Genomic DNA, 20,584 nt, shown 5'->3' on the forward strand with positions numbered 1-20,584 from the left:
CACTGCAGTTTCCTACTGATGGACCCCAGTAAAGTGGGGGGGGGGAACAAGAAAAGCATCTGTAATGCAACCGGAAATGCATCAAAAACGCAACAAAAATGTACCGAAACACATCAAAAACATGTAGAAAAGCATGCACCCAGAACGAATCAGGAGGACGTTTTTGTGGCTTGAACAGGCACCTAAAGCAAGATATCCCTGACCTCTCCCAGCTGCTTTTTGTGTGACGTAATTCATTATCAAAGATCACAACAAAGACTTTAAAGTCAGGTTCAGACAATTTTTAAGAGTTTAGGCTACATTCCCACCTGAGTATTGCCAAAAAATATGCAAAATTCTATGCTTTCCTGCAATTCACAAAACACTTTAGTAGATACATCTCAAACATGACATAACCAGCAGCCCTTTGGTACTTGTGCAGCCATTGAACCCCAACAGTCTGTAAAGGAGCATGAGCATTGCTTTTAAAAAGGAATAGGGGTGACCTCTACTAGCCTTATGTACCATGTCCCCCATCTCTCACTGTCTTCTGCAGCACACAGTATCTCCATTCTCCAACACCTGTAGCATGTCCATAGACTTAAAGGGGTTGTAAAGGTAATTTTTTTTCCCCCTAAATAGATTCCTTTACCTTAGTGCAGTCCTCCTTCACTTACCTCATCCTTCCATTTTGCTTTTAAATGTCCTTATTTTTTCGTAGAAATCCTCACTTCCTGTTCTTCTGTGTGTAACTACACACAGTAATGCGACACTTTCTCCCTGGTGTGGAGAAAGTCTCTTGAGGGGGCGAGCAGGAGTGTCAGGATGGCACTAACACACAGCTCCTTTCTCTATCTGCAAAGTAGATAGCATCCTGACCCTCCTGCTCGCACCCTCAAGAGGCTATCTCCACACCAGGGAGAAAGTGTCGCATTATTGTGTGTAGTTACAGACAGAAGAACAGGAAGTGAGGATTTCTCAGAAGAAATAAGGACATTTAAAAGCAAAATCGAAGGATGAGGTAAGTGAAGGAGGACTGCACTAAGGTAAAGGAAGCTATTTAGGGGGAAAAAAAATTACCTTTACAACCCCTTTAATTTTTTATTTGGTTTGATTGCAGCCTCTGACAAATTTCTTCTTCATGCAAATCAGCCATTTTTTTATAACTTCTGCACTAATAGCTAGATTCAGAAAGACTTAGGCTGGCGTATCAGTAGATACGCCAGCCTAAGTCTGAATCTGCGCCGACGCAAATTTAAGCGTATTCTGGTAACCAGATACGCTTAAATTAGGCTCAGATACGAGCGCCGTAAGTGTTTTACACCGTCGTATCCTAAAGTGTACTTTTTAGGCTGACCGCTAGGTGGTGCTTCCATTGCGGTCGGCCTAAAATATGTAAATGAGTAGATACCCTGATTCACAAACGTACGCTTGCCCGACGCAGTAAAGATACGCGGTTTACGTAAGGCATTTTCAGGCCTAAAGTTATTCCATCAAATAGCTGGAATAGTAATGTTAAGTATGGCCGTGAAAATTTTACGTCGTTTGCGTAAGTCGTCCGTGAATAGGGCTGGACGTATTTTACGTCCACGTCGAAACCAATAGGACCGTGTGGCGTACTTTGCCGCAATGCACACTGGGATATGTACACGGACAGCGCATGCGCCGTTCGTAAAATATGTAAAATACATAAAATACGTCAATCACGTCAGGTCACCCCTCATTAACATAATACACGCCCCCTCAGCCGAATTTGAATTAGCCACGCTTACGCCCGCCCGATTTACGCTACGCCGCCGTAACTTAGCAGGCAAGTACTTTGTGAATCATGTACTTGCCTCGCTAACTTACGGCGGCGTAGTGCAAACACGATACACTACGCCGCTGCAAAGTTAGGGCGGTCTATGTGAATCTAGCTATAAGTCTGAAGTTAAATTACAGGCCTCCCATACAATGGGCCTGATTTACCAAGCCTTTACTCCATGACTCATGGAGTAAAAGCAGGAGTAGCAGCCGTTTGGCCATTTACTAAAGAAATACGCTGCTAGTGCAGTGTATTTCCCTAGTTACTAATGTGCTCCGTGCGCCCAGGAGAGGGTGCATTGTGCACCAGTACAGACCTGGCGCACGGCACATTAAACTGTAAATTGCGGGGGTTCGGGCGGGAGTTTATTAGGGGGGGAGGTGGGGGGATGCAGGGGAAGTGAAGTGACATGTGTTTTGAAGTGTTTGGCGGGCCGAATTGAAAGGGAAAGTGTTTTTTGAAAACAGATCCCCGTACGCTTGCACAGTGCGCCTGAACCTCGGGAGGTTCATTTGCATACTGGGCATGCGCAGAGAGAAAAGTCAGGGATTCCCGTGCGCCTTGTCAGTACGCCGTGAAAATCTTGGTAAATACCAAGCGGCGTACCCGTGATTGCGCTGCGTGACGCGGCGCACGGGAATCTCCGAGCTGTTTTCAGCCCTGAAGGGGAACTCGGCGCCAAATTTCAAACTTGAAATCGGCGCGGGTCCCCCTTCAGGGCTACATTAGGCTCTTAGGCTTGGTCCGGAACGTGAGGGGTTAAACCCGCGCCGATTCGGCGCGGGGGTCCCCCCCAGATCCAAACCAAGCCCTCATCCCAAGCATGCAGTCTGGCCCGGACAGGAATGGGGGAGGGGACGAGCGAGCGGCCCCCCCCCTCCTGAGCCGTACCAGACCGCATGCCCTCAACATGGGGGAGTGTGTGCTGTGGGGGAGGGGGGCACTGCCCCCCACCCCACAGCACTCTTGCCCCCATGTCGATAGGGACAAGAGCCTCTTCCCGACAACCCTTGCCATTGGTTGTCGGGGTATGCGGGCGGGGCTAATCGGAATCTGCGAGCTCCCTTTAATAAGGGGGCCCCCAGATGCCGGCCCCCCACCCTATGTGAATGAGTATGGGGTACATCGTACCTCTACCCATTCACATGGGGGAAATGTAAAGTAAAAAAAACACCACACAGAATAAAATATTTTATTAATCTGCTCCGGAGCCCTCCCTTTCTTCTTTAGCTCTCTTAGAAGGGGGGGTTTCTTCTCTCCCGATCTTCCGCCGGGACCCTGGGCTTCGGTGATTTCTGCCGGGGGAGGGCGCCATCCCTCGGTCCTCTCCGGAGCCTTCCGCCAGATGCCCCCACCCCATTTAAGCTCTTTTTCATTAGGGAGGGGCATCCGGACTTCGGGGTCTTCTGCCGGGGGATGGCGCCTATCCCCCGGTCTTTCCGGTGCCTTCCGCCAGGGTTCCGGTCTTCCTGGTCTTCTGCCGGGGGTGCGCCAACTCCCAGGTCTTTTCTCTTCTGTCTTCTCTGCTCCCTCTTCTGCCTGGCTCCCCCGCGGAGCCAGGGCTTTCTTCCGTCTTCTTTCTTCTCTCTTCCTTCTTCTGCCTGTCTCCTCCGGGAGCACAGGGCTTGTCTCCGCTGTCTTCTTCCTTCTCTTCCATTGGATGTTGACACGACGAGGTCCGGCGCTGGAATGCCGTCTGAGCAGTGGGCATGGACTTATATAGGGCAATGCCACCATGTGACCTCAACCCATGTGACATCACATTCCCATCATGCCCAGGGAATGTGATGTCACATGGGTTGAGGTCACATGGTGGCATTACCCTATATAAGTCCATGCCCGCCGCTGACACGGCATGTCAGCGCGGAACCTCGTCGTGTCAACATCGAATGGAAGAGAAGGAAGAAGACAGCGGAGACAAGCCCTGTGCTCCCGGAGGAGACAGGCAGAAGAAGGAAGAGAGAAGAAAGAAGACGGAAGAAAGCCCTGGCTCCGCGGGGGAGCCAGGCAGAAGAGGGAGCAGAGAAGACAGAAGAGAAAAGACCGGGGAGTTGGCGCGGGTTTAACCCCTTATGTTCCAGACCAAGCCTAAGAGCCTGGTATGCACCTGGAGGGAACCCACCTTATTTTTTTTTTGGGGGGTCTGGAGTTCCCCTTCATGAACAGCGATCTGTCATTTACACATGTCAGTCCCCCCCCCTACAGTTAGAACACACCCAGGGAACATATTTAACCCCTCCCTCGCACCTAGTGTTAACCCCTTCCCTGCCAGTGGCATTTTTTGAGTAAGCAATGCATTTTTTACAGCACTGATCGCTAGAAAAATGCCAATGGTTCCAAAAAAGTGTTCGATGTGTCCGCCATAATGTCGCAGTACTGATAAAAATCGCTGATCGCCCCAATAACTAGTTAAAACAACAAAAAAAAAAAATTTGTAGACGCTATAACTTTTGCAAAAACCAAACACTAAACGCTATTTGCGATTTTTTGGAACCAAAAAGATGTAGAATACGTATCGGCCTAAACTGAGGGGTTTTTTAGTTTTTTGAATATATATTTTTGGGGATATTTATTATAGCAAAAAGTAAAACTAATTTTTACATATGTGGGCGGGACTTACGCAAGTCCCGCCCACATATATAAACATCGTTCAAACCACACATGTGAGGTATTGACGCGTGCGTTAGAGCGAGAGCAATACTTTTACCACTAGACCTTCTTTGTAACTATAAACTGGTAACCTGGAAAAAAAAGAAAAAGGTTGCCTATGGGGATATTCACGGAATTCATTTTGGCCCCATTGCAGGAGTGTTTCCAATAGTAAAGCATTACATGTAAGGTATCTATTTACTCAGTGTAACATCATCTTTCACATTATCCCCAAAAATTGGGCTCACTTTTGTGTTTTGTTAATTTTTAACCACTTGAGCCCGGACCATATTTTTGGTCAATGACCGGGCAAGTTTTTGTGATTCGGCACGGTGTCGCTTTAACTGACAATTGCGCAGTCGTGCGACGTGGCTCCCAAACAAAATTGGCAACCTTTTTTTTCACACAAATAGATTATTAAATGTGCGTGTTTACTTCTGTCTTTAACACCTCCCCTTCAGGCTGGAAAGCATCAGATCAGGGGAAACCAAAAAAAAAAAGCTCTCATTCCATTGCAGCTTGGTTCCTACATGTGTGATGAACTGAGCATGCTCAAACACTTAGAAAAAAAATATCCTTTCTTTTTAAAAGGTGAAAAACACTCATTGGATGCTCATAGAGCGTGGTTTGGATTAATTGCAGGTGTGCCCAATTACAAGCTCACCCAAACTAGAGACTGCAATTTGTTCATGTGATTCCAATTGCTTCATTACTAGCACTGTTATAAAAAGCTTGGATCGATCAGTCCTCAGCTGCCCTCAGAAGGGGCAGGCTGGCAGAAATGCTGTTGCTAAACACAAATGTGGTTTGTTGCATGGGTTTTGTTTTATTTTGCCAATGGTTTTGGTTTATTTTTAAATGATGTTCACTTTGATGTATTTGTCTATGTGGCCTTATTTTATGAAAAATGTGTAAAGCTATGGTTATTTAGAATTTTGAAATGTATTTTTGTTTGTTTGTCTTTTTTTGCTTTCCTTGTTTTGTTGACCAATAAAAATTACTTTAAAAAGTTTTTGTCTTTTGTTACTTTTTCATGCTACATATGTTGACAGCTGCAGCTGAACTAGGTTTGGGCCTAACAAATTATGTGTGATTTTTGTCTAAGCTTCTTTCCTGGTGTGTAATCATGAAATGTTTGCCATGTTTATTCTCCATGACTTTAAAGACAAAAACTGGTAAGTATATTATTTATTCTGCAGTGGTCCTCAGCCCTCAAGTACCCCCGACAGGACATGTTTTGGGGATTTCTCTTATCAAGAATTGCTGTCCAGACTGTATTTTAAAGCACATGTGCAAGATGAAGGAAAACCTGCAAACATGGCCTGTGGGGGGGGTTTGCTATTGGTGGACAGGCTTGACGTGCTGATTTACAGCACTGTGCTTAAATCTAGCGCAAGGCAATCCTATTCAAATTGTGGGTGTTTGAGGGAAGCCAAGTGAGTGTTAGAACCCCTGCTTTGTGTTTTTTTATTTTTGTGTTGAGCTTTGTGTCCCTTTTCTTAAAATTGGCTTCACTTCCTGTCACACAGCTGAACAGGAAGTGAGGTTAAAACCCTACCAGTGTCATTTCTTGGGGACACAGGTCAATCTAACTAGTGTCCCCATTAAGCAAATTGCACTCCAGCACTGCTGTGTACACCCCAAATCATGGGTCTTCAAACTACGGCCCTCCAGTTGTTCAGGAACTACAATTCCCATCATGCCTAGTCATGTCTGTGAATGTCAGTGCATTACAAGGCCTCATGGGATGTGTAGTTCTAAAACAGCTGGAGGGCCGTAGTTTGAGGATCCCTGCCCCAAATGATTATTTAGTTTGGGGTTTAGTAAAGGCAAAGCCACTCTGCAGTACAAGCATAGTTGCTGAAAATCAGAGAGGAAGCACTGATGGTTTTAACATCCAATCCTGTAGAAGCAAAGTTGTTTTGTTTTCTTTCTTCCTTGCTTTGCACTTGTAGTGCAAAGTGGATTTGCCTTTAGTCAATGGACCCCAAAGTCCAAGATCCCTAATAATTTGGGGTGTACACAGCAAAATGCTAGAGTGCAATTTACATAATGGGAAACTATTTAGCTTGATCTGTGTCCCCAAGAAAAGATATTAGTAAGGTTTTACCCTCACTTCCTGTTTGGCTATGTGACAGGAAGTGAATGAATTAGAAAGGGTGAAGACACCTCACAAATGTTGTCACTATCAGGGGTGCAGACATCCCCAAAAAATGAGCAGATAATACTTATTTGCAAATTAATAATTTTTTAGTTAACATTGGGTGGGGTGCTCTAACGCACACATTCCTACATATTAGCAACGCTCTATCCTGGCCTATTGGCATGGTTATATTTTTTGGGGCTCTCAATAAAACTCTATGAAATTTGTGCTTAAACTAGAACCAGGGGCGGACTGACAACTCATGTGGCCCCTGGGCAATAGAAGATTATGGGGCCCCTCTGGCTTACAGATGACCACCACGCCAGGAGGTAGTGCAGAGGCGGGCAGCTAAAATCTTGGGATATTCACATTAAAAGCATGTCATTTTCGGACATATCAGGGACAGATCTTAAAAAAACACAGATTTTTACATACTGTCCCTGGTTTTACTGAGCCTGGCAACCCGGATGGGGCCCCCTAGTGGCATGGGGCCCTTGGGCAGTGCCCGAGTGACTCAATGGTCAGTCCGCCCCTGACAAGAACTATAATCAACAAGTTTTATTTTCTTTAATTTTGGATAGAGTGAGGGAGGGTTATAGGCCCTGTCAGTTTATTTTGTATTATCTGTGTCCAATTGGGGAGATTTGCCTTCACTTCCTGCCCCATAGCCAAACAGGAAGTGAGAGAAAAACTATGCAAATTAACCACTTCCCGCCCAGCCTATGGCCGATTTACGTCCGGGAAGTGGTTACACAATCCTGACAGGACGTCCTGCAGGATTTCATGCCGCACGCGCCTGTGGGGGCACGCAGTGCGGCGATCGGTGATGCGGGGTGTCAGTCTGACACCCTGCATCTCCGATCTCGGTAAAGAGTCTCTCACGGAGACGGAGACTCTTTACCACGTGATCAGCCGTGTCCAATCACGGCTGATCACGATGTAAACAGGAAGAGCCATCGATGGCTCTTCCTCACTCGCGTCTGACAGACGCGAGTATAGGAGAGCCGATCGGCGGCTCTCCTGACAGGGGGCGTTCGCGCTGATTGTTTATCAGCGCAGCCCCCCCTCGGATCACCACACTGGACCACCAGGGATGCCCACCCTGGACCACCAGGGTGTGCAAAAACAAAAAAAATATAGAACAAAAAACAAAAAGCAATAAAAAATAAGAAAAAAGATGCCAATCAGTGCCCACAAATGGGCACTGACTGGGAAAATCAGTGCCACCCCACAGTGTCCATCAGTGCCACCCCACAGTGCCCATCCATGCACAGTGCCCACCTATCAGTGCCCACCTGTGCCACCCATAAGTATCCATCAGTGCCACCCATAAGTGCCGCCCATCTGTGCCGCCCATGAGTGCCCATCAGTGCCGCCTATGAGTGCCCATCAGTGCCGCATAGCAGCGCCGCCAATCAATGCCACCTCATCTGTGCCGTCAGTACTACCTCATCGATGTCCATCAGTGCCATCTCATCGGTGCCCATCAGTGCCGCCATATCAGTGCCCGTAATTGAAAGAGAAAAACTTATTTACAAAAAAATTAACCTAAAAAAATAAAAACTTTTTTTTGTTTCAAAATTTGCAGTCTTTTTTTAGTTGTTGCGCAAAAAAAAAAAACGCAGAGGTGATCAAATAACAACAAAAGAAAGCTCTATTTGTGGGGAAAAAAGGACGCCAATTTTGTTTGGGTACAGTGTTGTATGACCGCGCAATTGCCATTCAAAGTGCGACAGTGTTGAAAGCTGAAAATTGGCTTGGCGGGAAGGTGCGTAAGTGCCTGGTATGAAAGTGGTTAAGGGAATCCAGTGCCCCCCCAGAACTAGTGTGTGGGTCCCCTGAAAATTACTGGGCGGGGTTATACAAAAACAGGGTGTGACCTTGACAGGAAGGGGTGGGTCATTTTTCTATTAGGAGGTGCAGATATGTAGTCAGGCCTAGGGCAGAACCAAACCTAAATATACTACTGCATATTAGGGCTTATTTAGACCGGAACCGATTTACAGCGTGTTTTTATATTGTGGGAGGAAACCCACGCAGGCACAGGGAGAACATGCAAACTCCATGCAGATGCTGTCACGGGCGGGATTCGAACCAACGACTCTTTTGCTGCTAGGTCAAAGTGCTATACACTACACCACTGTGGTGAACGAACATGATTGCAGCTGAAAGCATGAGAACTTTTATTTTTTTTTTCAATACCATGCTTTCCAGCCTTATTGACCCCGCCTCTCTCCATAAAGAGGACCTGTCACACACTAGTCCTATTACAAGGGATGTTTACATTCCTTGTAATAGGAAGAAAACTGATCATTTTTTTTTTATTTTTTTATTTCAGTGTAAAACATTATAAAACTAAATAAAAATAAATAAGAAAACCCCAAAAAAAATTTAAAGCGCCCCGTCCCGACGAGCTCGCGCACAGAAGCAAACGCATACGCGAGTAGCGCCCGCATATGAAAACGGTATTCAAACCACACAAGTGAGGCATCGCCGCGATCGTTAGAGTGAGAGCAATAATTCTAGCCCTAGACCTACTCTGCAACTCAAAAAATGCAACCTGTAGAATTTTTTAAACGTCGCCTATCGAGATTTTTAAAGGGTAAAAGTTTGATGCCATGCCACGAGCGGGCGCAATTTTTAAGCGTGACATGTTGGGTATCATTTTACTCGGCGTAACATTATCTTTCACAATATATAAAAAAATTGGGCAAAATGTATTGTTGTCTTATTTTTTAATTCAAAAAAGTGATTTTTATCCAAAAAAAGTGCGCTTGTAAGACCGCTGCGCAAATACGGTGTGACAAAAAGTATTGCAATGACTGCCATTTTATTCCCTAGGATGTCTGCTAAAAAAAAATATATAATGTTTGGGGGTTCTGATTAATTTTCTAGCCAAAAAATTGTGATTTTCACATGAAGGAGAGAAGTGCCAGAATTAACCCGGTGGGCAAGTGGTTAAAGTACTCATGGCTATAAAGAATAGAGTCATTGCTCATTAAAAAAAAAAAAAAAAAAGGGGGTCCCTCCAAATAAATTACCAGGCCCTTCAGGTCTGGAATGGATATTAAGGGGAACCCCGCCGTAAAAAAAAAAACCAAAAAATGGCGTGGGGTCCCCCCAAATATCCATACCAGACCCTTCAGGTCTGGTGTGGATTTTAAGGGGAACTCCACCCCAAATTGAAAAAAAAAATGGCGTGGAGTCCCCCTAAAAATCCACACCAGACCCTTATCCGAGCACGTTGACCTGGCCGGCCGCAGAAAAGAGGGGGGGACAGAGTGCGGCCCCCCCCCTCTCCTGAACCGCACCAGGCCACATGCCCTCAACATGGGGAGGATGTCCCCATGTTGATGGGGACAAGGGTCTCATCCCCACAACCCTTGCCCGGTGGTTGTGGGGGTATGCGGGCGGGGGGCTTATCAGAATCTGGAAGACCCCTTTAACAAAGGGGACCCCCAGATCCTGGCCCCCCCCCCTATGTGAAATGGTAATGGGGTACATTGTACCTCTACCATTTCACCCCAAAAAAAAAAACCCCTCTGACGCCACAAGTAAACTCCTTAGAAGGTCATGTGCGTCAGAGGGGGGCGGGGTCACATGAGTGTGACACGGCGGGAACTTCTTCTCCGGGCGGCGCGATTGAAATTGAATTCCCCTGCTGTGTGACGCTCTGCGACCCCGCCCCCCTCTGACGCACATGACCTTCTAAGGAGTTTACTTGTGGTGTCAGAGGGGGCGGGGTCACATGAGTGTGACACGGCGGGAACTTCTTCTCCGGGCGGCGCGATTGAAATTGAATTCCCCCGCTGTGTGACGCTCTGCGACCCCGCCCCCCTCTGACGCACATGACCTTCTAAGGAGTTTACTTGTGGCGTCAGAGGGGGGCGGGTCCCAGGAGCGGGAAAACGGCGGCCAAATCAAATTCAAACGCTGGGTCCGGGGACGAGAAGAACACCGCAGAAGACCCAAGATGCGGACGAGGAGGCGGACGGAGAAGAAGACAGGACAAGACAACGGGCAAGATGCGGGACCAGAAGGCTGAAGGACGGACGGAGAAGATAGAAGAACACGTCGGGCAAGATGTGGACGAGAAGAAAGAAGCAGCGGAAGAAACCCGAAGGAAAGAAGAAAAGAAGATTTTATTAAAAGATTTGTCAAAAACCGGCTACTGTCATTTTTAACACTTTGACATTTTTTTTGGGGTGAAATGGTAGAGGTACAATGTACCCCATTACCATTTCACACAGGGGGGGGGTCAGGATCTGGGGGTCCCCTTTGTTAAAGGGGTCTTCCAGATTCTGATAAACCTCCCGCCCGCATACCCCCACAACCACCGGGCAAGGGTTGTGGGGATGAGACCCTTGTCCCCATCAACATGGGGACATCCTCCCCATGTTGAGGGCATGTGGCCTGGTGCGGTTCAGGAGAGAGGGGGGGCCGCACTCTGTCCCCCCCTCTTTTCTGCGGCCGGCCAGGTCAACGTGCTCGGATAAGGGTCTGGTGTGGATTTTTAGGGGGACTCCACGCCATTTTTTTTTTCAATTTGGGGTGGAGTTCCCCTTAAAATCCACACCAGACCTGAAGGGTCTGGAATGGATATTTGCCGGGAACCGCACGTCTTTTTTTTTTTTGGTTTTTACGGCGGGGTTCCCCTTAATATCCATTCCAGACCTGAAGGGCCTGGTAATTTAATTTGGGGGAACCCCTACACATTTTTTTGTTTGTTTTATGAATGAATCCCTTTAGAATTGTCAGAGCCGACAATTCATTATAGCCGCGTGTGAATTTTTAAATGACTTTTTTCCTTCTGAATGTCACTTTGTGCAGGGGGAGTTCTAAGTGCGGGAAAAATGCGCTATTTCACATGCTGACATTACACCCCCCCTAGGTACGAAATTTAAAGGAATATTTCACTTTTATTGTTTCACTTTAAGAATTATTAATTTCACTGCTCCCGAAAAAACGGCCGTTTTAAAAAATAAAAAAAGCATTGATACATGTTCCCTGGGGCAGGACTGAGGTCCCCAAACACTTTTTAGGACAAAACTTGCAGATTAGCCTTTAAAATGAACACTTTTGATTTCTCCCATAGACTTCTATAGGGAGTTCGGCGCGGCTTTACATATTAGTTTCAATGCGCCGGCTGCTACGCTGGTTCATGCGCCCAATTAAGCCTCCACCCGGAGTACTAATTAACGCATGAACCAGCGCAGCGCACAGAGCATAGTAAATCAGGCCCAATAAGTCTTTCATTTTTAGGGAGCCATTTTAAAAGAGCCCTAAAGAGGTGTCAGAATTCTTTTTTTTTTTTATCATTAAGTGCTTTTCACATGACAATTCTAAAGAGTATGATATTGTAGCAGTGAAAATTGCTGCTAAAAAGTCATACTCTTTAGCATTTTTTTTTACAGGAAAACATTAACTGAAGTCAGAGATGACAATTGGGGTGATAGGCAAGGTAGCAGCTTTGGCTTCCTCATTGCTTTGGTTGATATTAATAATGATTGCAATAAGCTCATTTGTTGGTACTGGTATGGCTCAACCCCTTGGATGAGTGCCTAAATCCTAAATGTGCATCTTCTCTTGTTACGTGCCAAGCATGCATACAGTCTTGACTAATGCTGGGTACACACAATCAGAATTTCCGACAAGAAAAGTTTAATGTGACCTTTAGGTCGGAAATTCTGACCGTGTGTAGGCCTCATTGGACTTTTTCTGTCGGAATTTTCGACAGTAAAAATTTGAGAGCTGGTTCTCAAATTTTCAGGCGGGGAAAAGTTCTTGTCGAAAATTCCGATCGTCTGTACAGTATGCAATTGCGACGCGCAAAAAAAACCTGCATGCTCTGAATGAATTCGAGGCATGCTCGGAATCATTGAACTTAATTTTTCTCGGCTCGTTGTAGTGTTGTACGTCACCGCGTTCTTGACAGACGAAAAAATTGTTGTGACACAAGTTTGAGACAAAATTCTGTCAGAAAAAAATCAACGGTTTTCCGATCATGTGTACGCGACATAACTGTGGTGGTTTTCCTCTGGGCCTAAATGCCATGTGGATAACTTGGCCCTGACTGTTTTACAGCATTCTAGCAATCTGTGCCTCAGTCACTACCCCATTTGGAGATAGCTACAAAATGATCGCCTTCAGAAGCTAAGTTATCCAAAGTAGCTGCTGAGGATCATAGTAGCCAATAGCTAGAAATTTGTAGCTGCCTAGAGAGGAAGTGTATCCAGGTACAACAGTAACTCTGTAGCCAACTACAAATCACATGGGAAATACTGTGTTTCCCCGAAAATAAGCCAGGGTCTTATATTAATTTTGCCAACAAAAGACACAGTAGGGCTTATTTTGGGGGTAGGTCTTACCATGAAATGTGCTGTCTTCTCTCTCCCTGCTTGACAGGAATCTCCAGTGTGAACTGAGTTAAAATGCTTGTAAAATCCTATAATCCACTCTATTACAGTATTATATAATGTAAAATGTGTGTTTCTGTAATATAATTGTGCCAAATACCTTTGTTATAGCGCCGCTCTGCACTTTTGTGATCTGCAAGGGCTCTCTTTCCTGTCATTTTATTACAGAAACACACACATTGTACATTATATAATACTGTAATAGAGTGGATTATAAGATTTTACAAGCATTTTAAACCAGGGCTTATTTTCGGGGTAGGGCTTATATTGCAGCCCTCCTGGAAAATAGCGCTAGGTCTTATTTTCGGGGTAGGTCTTATTTTTAGGGAAACACGGTAATCTCTGTAGATACTACAAATCTTAACTATAGAGTTCCTGGTGTACCGTGGCTAGGACTGCTCAGGTGATTATAATGAAGACAAACCCATCCACTTGGCAAACAATTCAAGAAAGTGCAGAACAGAAAGAGGTTAGAATCTGCAATTAAAGCTGAATTTCAGCCAAAATGGAATATTTAACAAAAATCTTCACTTTATTTACAACCGTTACTTTCACTCACCCTGTATAATGTGATGAAAGTTACAGTTGTTGCTGGGGTACTTAGATCATAGTGGATTGCCCACACTACAGTTCTTCCTTTTAGTAAACTTCAATCATTCATTTCAATAAATGGAATGTCATGTTTGATTGGAGGAAGGGCAAATGAATGTCACAATCTTTCCTCCTCCAATCGCATATCTTGTTTCATTCCTTAAAAATAATACAAGGTATTTATGGAATGGAGGAGTTGGGTTGAGCAACCCACTGTGATCTGAGTACTCCCCGGAACTATAGCTCTTAGAATGCTGCAGCCAAGATGCATGGGACACACACCTAATTATTGTTATTTTACTTTTACAATACACATGTCAAAAATGTGTTTTTAACTGGAGTTCAGCTTTAAATTGTGTAAAATACTTGCAATGTATATAGCTCTTCAGTAAAGAACTACGTTTAAAACACAGCCCTTGCATTAAAACATGAAACAGAACCAGTGGCGGCCCGTGCATTGTGGGCGCACAGGCGCCGCCCCCCTAAGCACCTCGACCACCCTACATATACATGTGCCCAGTCCCTTTCAGGATGCCAGACACATGAATTACTATGGCTGAGATAGCTAGGGGGGTGTATTTTGAAGCACGTGATTAGAGCCAGAGGCTCTAATGGGCTTCAAAATAGGGTGGGCTCTGGGCGCAGAGCACTGTATCCCGATGCCACCCTGTTGTGTGATGATAGTGAATACATTTTTTGCCATGGTCACACTACAGTTCCTCCCCGCCAATCAAGAGGGAGGTCTGTGAGACCTGTTTCCTGATTGGCCAAAGCGCCAGGCGACCCTATTGGACGCCTAGCGCTTTGGCAGAAGAGGAGACACACAGGGGAACAAGCCTGAGAATCGGACACTGGAGCCGCCACTACCTGCACTGGAGGAGAGGAGGAGGACAGCCCTGACACTGCAGGAGAGGAGGAGGACAGCCCTGACACTGCAGGAGAGGAGGAGGACAGCCCCACAATGCAGAAGAGGGTAAGTGCTCCGCCACACAGTGAGTAAGTGTTGTGGGTGGTCTGGCTGGTGGTCAGTGCCACGGGTGGTCAGTGCTGTAGGTGGTCTGGCGGGTGCCGCCGGTGGTCAGTGCTGTGCCGCCTGGCAGGAGGGGGGGGTCGGTGAATGTTTGCCGCCCCCCCAAAAGGAGAACCCACCAGCCACCACTGAACAGAACAATATAACCTAAAGAGAAGAAAGGTTCTGCATGAAGCTGCCCCACTAAAAATGAAATACTTCCAATGTGTTTACTGGTGCAGAAAGGACCTTTGGCTGGTATAATACTTCTGGAATCTAATAACACAGTGGGGCTGTACTTTTTTATTAGCTATTAGAATAGCAAATAGTTATGTTATCTGTGTTTGCATTCATTCCTAATCTGTGGTTTTTGCAAATGTTGCCTGACAATGTGCCCCATAGCAACCATTATGTGCCTGACAGATACATCAACATAAAGTGGGAGAGACCCAAATCTATCTTTGTTTATGCTATGTGAGTTACATGGCAAACAAAAATGAGCACCTATGAATGCAATTCTTCTCACAATAATAGAGGCAATAAAGAACTAAATAAGAACCAGCACAAGAAAATAAAGCAGAGCCGTTTGGAAATACTCTGAAACACTCGGAAATACACGGAAACATTTGGAAGTACTCCATTCCCGAGTGTTTCCAAGCCTTTCCGAGGGTTTCCCACTGCATCGAACGGTATCCGAGTATTTCCGAGTCTCTCTGGGGTCCCCCACTTCTGGCCACATGCGATATTGCATGCAATAGAAGTCAATGCGGAACAAATTATCTTTGTTTCCATTGACTTCTATGGGGAAACTCGCTTTGATTTGCGAGTGCTTTGGATTACAAGCATTCTCCTGGAACGGATTACGCTGGTAATCCAAGGTTCCACTGTACAAGATTTACACCGATCAGCCATAACTTTATGACCATCTACCATTAAGTAAGTCCCCCTTTTGCTGCCGAAAGAAAGAAAGAAAAAAAGAAAGAAAGAAAGAAAGAAAGAAAGAAGGAAAGAAAAAAAGAAAGAAAGAAAGAAAGAAAGAAAGAAAGGAAATGTGTTTGTGGTCATAGAGGAATAGCCTCCATGTGTTATCAGTGTTATGAAAATGTGCAGAAATTTCATAGTCAATATAAAGACATTAGATAGATAGCTAGAAAGATAATAAATAGGAAAGGTGAAAGAAAGAAAGAAAGAAAGAAAGAAAGAAAGAAAGAAAGAAAGAAAGAAAGAAAGAAAGAAAGAAAGAAGGAAAGAAAGAAAGAAAGAAAGAAAGAAAGAAAGAAAGAAAGAAAGAAAGAAAGAAAGAAAGAAAGAAAGAAAAAAAAAGAAAGAAAGAAAGAAAAGTTATGAAAATGTACAGAAATTGCATATTGAAAATAAGGACATTTTCTGTAGAACTAATTATTGATGTATAGTAACATATGAGAGGTGATATTGGTACACTGAGCACACAGTGGATGGATACAATCCTTTCATCTACTTCCTGTATTGTACAGAATAGTAAACAGACGTGATTGTGGTAATGTTGCAACATTAGCTGCTGGCTGGGGAACAGAGATCTGTCCTGAAAAGGTTTCCTGTCTCCATGGCAACAAGCGTCCCTGGTTACCGCTTTCTTTCACAATTCTAATCACTGCAATGCAAACTTGTAGACAGTAGGAGAAGTGTGCGCACATTCCATACACTGATACCGCACAGATCATAGAGAGATCACTGGACGATGTCCTTCATCAATCACAGTGATCAACCAACACATAGTGCATGCTATGTTATGATATATTTACATGTACAGGGGGGGGGGGGCAACATGACAATCACATCAGTTTGTGCATACAATAATGTGTGATCACACTTCCTTGATCAAACTTTGTAATATAAATGTGTATGATCAGAATTTTTTTTTATACATATGTGTGTGATCACATCTCTTTTATATAAATATGTATGTTCAGACGTTTTTTACATAAATGTGATTGATCAGACTTTTATATAAATGTCCATGTATGATCAGACTTGTTTACATATATATATATTTATATTTACGATCAGGCTTCCTTTCTTCTAAATATGTATGTTCAGACATTTTTTATAAGATGAGTAAGCACTGATTGTAGTGCGAAACGTCAGCTGTATGCCCCTGTCTTTGCTGTGATGTATGGTGTTTGAAAACTTTTATCAATAATAGGCAACCAAACAGTGCGGCTGTCCAAATATTTCTTTCTACTATCTCTTTTATATAAATATGTATGTTCAGACGTTTTTTACATAAATGTGATTGATCAGACTTTTATATAAATGTCTATGTATGATCAGACTTGTTTACATATATATATATTTACGATCAGGCTTCCTTTCTTCTAAATATGTATGTTCAGACATTTTTTTATATAAACGTATATGATCAAACTTCGTATATATAAATATGTGTATGATGAGACTTTGTGATATAGATGTGTATGATTAGACTTTTTGTGATATATAATATAGATGTGTGTGATCAGACTTTGTGATATAGATGTGTATATTCAGACTTCTTTTAAATAAATGTCTATGATCATCATAGCTGTGCACGCTCAGACGTTGTATATATATATATATAAATGGGCATGATCAGATTGTATTAAACATATATGTCTCTGATCAGACTTATTTGTATAAATGTCCATGATAAGACTTTTTATATATTTATATATATGTCTATGATAACACTTTTTGATATATATATAGATGTCTATGATGAGAAGTTTTTATGCACAGTGATGTGATGGTCACATTTGTGTCTTTAGTTTGTCTGCCACATTCTGTGCACACATGACTCTACAATATTCATCAGTCCTATGTGTACTCACATGATAGTCCTTGTACCAGTCCTCTAGCTTGTCCTGCAGCAGTTTGCAGGTCTCACTGTTGGTCATCCTCCGCAGGGTGTCTGCCATGGCCGGTGGTGGTGGTGATGATGGTGCACACAGAGGATGCTGTCTGGATGATAATAGTTCAGTAGGGAAGCTGACCTCTTATATAGACAGGGCGAGGTCCTCAATCCGCTTGGATGGGTGTTAGGGACGCCGGAGTCTTTGCCTCTTTTTTCTCCTTTTAGTTGTAGCAACGGTTTCCTCCAGCCTGCCTCCTGCCCATTTCCAGGCTCACCCCCTCCTTCTTGGCTGCCACCCCCACCCCTTACATAGTCACAGGCTGGAGTGATGAGGGCTGTGTGATGTGACAATAATTCATGGACTGAAGGCACCAGGCAGTAGATGGAGCACCAGGCAGGACAGACAGGTTCTAAGGCTTGGAGGATTTACTGGTTGTACAACATTCATGGGGAATTAAATCTCTGCTGTGCAAGACAGGCTTACCATGGATCATGGATTCTGGATCACACAGATCAGAGAAAGGGATAACTGTTACAAGCACTTTGCATTTTTAAAAGCATGAAGTATGTTTTCTTGTTGTTTTTTTTTTTTTTTTAATTAAAGCTAAACTCCATCCCAAAACTATTTTTGTACATGTGCACAATAAAAAAAAGTTATCTCCAATGATGAGTGCCCCACCTCTGGCTGCTGCAGCGTTCCTTAAAAGAGAAGCATGGTCAAAGCTTTTCTGGCCATACTTCTCTTGTGGGTACCAGGCAGTGCCTGGACAAGGTCATCTAGAGCCCAGGGCGAAAATACCAAACTGTGACCCCCCCCCCAAGATGTATGAGCATTATGTGTTATTCGTTCCCCACACACAAAAAAAAAACAAGTACTAATCTGCATGCTACCCCCTAAGGATAAATTCCCCCTCCTCCCAGTACAAATCCACTCCCATACTGAAATCCTCCCTCCCGGGACAAACCTGCGCCCCCTCATCCCCCAAATCCCCCCAACTCAAATCGCACCCTCCCAAAAAAAAAACCTCCTGGCACAAATCCTCTACCCCTAAAATTTCCTGTCCTAGCACACATCTTCCCCCCCCTCTAAATTCCCCCTCCCATGACAAATCATCCCCCCAATCCCCCCTCCTAGCACGAATGTTCTCCGCACTCCCTCTCCCAACACAAATTTCCCTAAAGCAACACTCTTAGCACACCCAAAAAAAAAAACCCTTCTAGAAAAATGCTTATCCCCCCAAATTCCCCCTTCCAACACAATGCCCCCTCCCAATCTCCTTCAGGTGCCCCCCCCCTCCAACTTACTTGATACCATGGTGCCCAGGGCAGCCCCTTGTCCCGGCCCTGGTGCCAGGAGTGCACTTGCTTTTGCTTCTGTGTCCCAGAGTCAGCAGGCTATTGCCCTTTATCAGCTGGCGTGGCAAAGCCACTTCAGGCTTTGGAAGGATCCTAACAATATTGTTGGGATCCACCCAGCTGCCTGATTGATAGCTGGCTCCAGATTTCAGTGCACGGCTGAGAGCCAGAGCCAGCGCCAGCTGCATTTACCCCCTCCCCAGTTTGGCGCTCCAGTGGGCACTGGAGGAGCAGAGTGGAGATCCAGTGACTGACAGTCACCAAACAGACCAAGAACTGAGTGATCAGCAGTCATGTGATCGCTTAGTTCTTGGTCTTAGAGATGCTGCAGCATAGAGGTGAGTATGAATGTTTATATTTTAATAAATCCATACTGCTCCTTTAAATTCCTTACTGTTATTTAGCCCACAGTCTCCAGTAGCCTCAGAATGTGCCACATTGGGATTTCCAGTTTTGGTTGTAGTACAGATTTTACAGTGGTTTGCTTGCTGTACCCCAGGGGTGCCCAACCTTTGGAAGAGCGAGGGCCACTTAAGCAACTTGGTAACCAGTCGAGGGCCACAATGAGCAGAGCGGGCGGATGACAGGTCACGGCTACACTATAGGCCCTACGATCCGCCCAGATGGAAGGGGACGAATTCCCTTCTGTTGAGGTAAGCGGGCGTAAATGGACATCTGTCGCTCTATAGAGGTGAATTGAGGGTCCCATTTGGTCGGGCTGATCGTGTGAAAAGGACCTAAGACTGCTTTTACACTGATGTGCTTCGGTTTACCCACACCGCGGGCGCAGCGTAGTGCACCTGCGTCTATCCTGCGGGTTAGCTGAACTTTGCCATAGACTCCACCTGTGGCAAAAGCCGGCGCTGTAGAGGAAGCATTGGCTTATGGGGCTCTGCTCCGCAGCTGTTTTTCTTCCTCTACCACCAGCTTCATTCACAACACTGATGCTGTGGTATGGCGGGCCGGCAACCTGCGATCTGGGCTTGACAACCCACCATTCCAGAGCAGGAGGTCGCGGGCCACATCAGAGGGCTCCGCGGGCCACATGTGGCCCCCAGGCCACTGGTTGGCCACCCCTGCTGTACCCCATCCTCCATTCATATAAAAGTCTTGCATTCATGGCATTTATATTCACTTCCACTGCAGTGGTGTACCAGACCCCACTAATCGGCCACTGAGTCTTTTTCTGGGTTCCAATCAATTTGATTGCCCAGGCCGAGATGACATCACTTCCACACATGTGGAAGCCAAAATTGTACGCTGAGCTGCACATATGCTGGTATATATGACTGACAGGTAAGAAACGATAATGCTGTAGAGACATGGGGGTTATTTACTAAAGCTGGATAATGCAAAATCTGGTGCAACTGTGCATAGAAACCAATCAGATTCCAGGTTTTATTGTCAAAGCCTAAGTGCCTGTTCACACTACAGCGACTTGTGATCCGACTTGTCAGACCTCAAGTTGCCCCAAGTCACTGGACATAAGATATTCCATTGAAGTGAATAGGAGCCGTCTTAATGTACACTACTGAAGTTGCTCCGACTTCAAAAAAGGTTCCTGTACTACTTCAATGCGACTTCTAGGAAACTTGTACCCATAGATTTCAATGGAAGTTGGATCTCCATCTATATTGAAGCAACTTTACAGGAAAAAGAAAATAGTTTATCCAGGCAAACCCCTCCTTCCCACAGAGCTGATTATTCTGTGATAGGTCACAGCCAAAGTCGCCTGTCTTGGAGGCAACTTTAAGTCATGTTGTAAGTT

General features: G+C 44.9%; 1 protein-coding gene across 1 annotated transcript in view; it reads right to left on the bottom strand.

Annotated features, from left to right (window-relative positions):
* Positions 1-17,665, bottom strand: part of SPATA18 (spermatogenesis associated 18) — a 41,197-nt gene extending 23,532 nt beyond the window's left edge. The window contains exon 1 of the mRNA XM_040334902.1: positions 17,438-17,665. Within this exon, the coding sequence (XP_040190836.1) occupies positions 17,438-17,524 (87 nt within the window). The 5' untranslated portion in view covers positions 17,525-17,665. The remainder of the gene's footprint in view (positions 1-17,437) is intronic.
* Between the last annotated feature and the right edge of the window lie 2,919 nt (positions 17,666-20,584).

The sequence above is a fragment of the Rana temporaria genome, chromosome 1 (assembly GCF_905171775.1).
Source record: "Rana temporaria chromosome 1, aRanTem1.1, whole genome shotgun sequence".
Classification (NCBI taxonomy): Eukaryota; Metazoa; Chordata; class Amphibia; order Anura; family Ranidae; genus Rana; species Rana temporaria.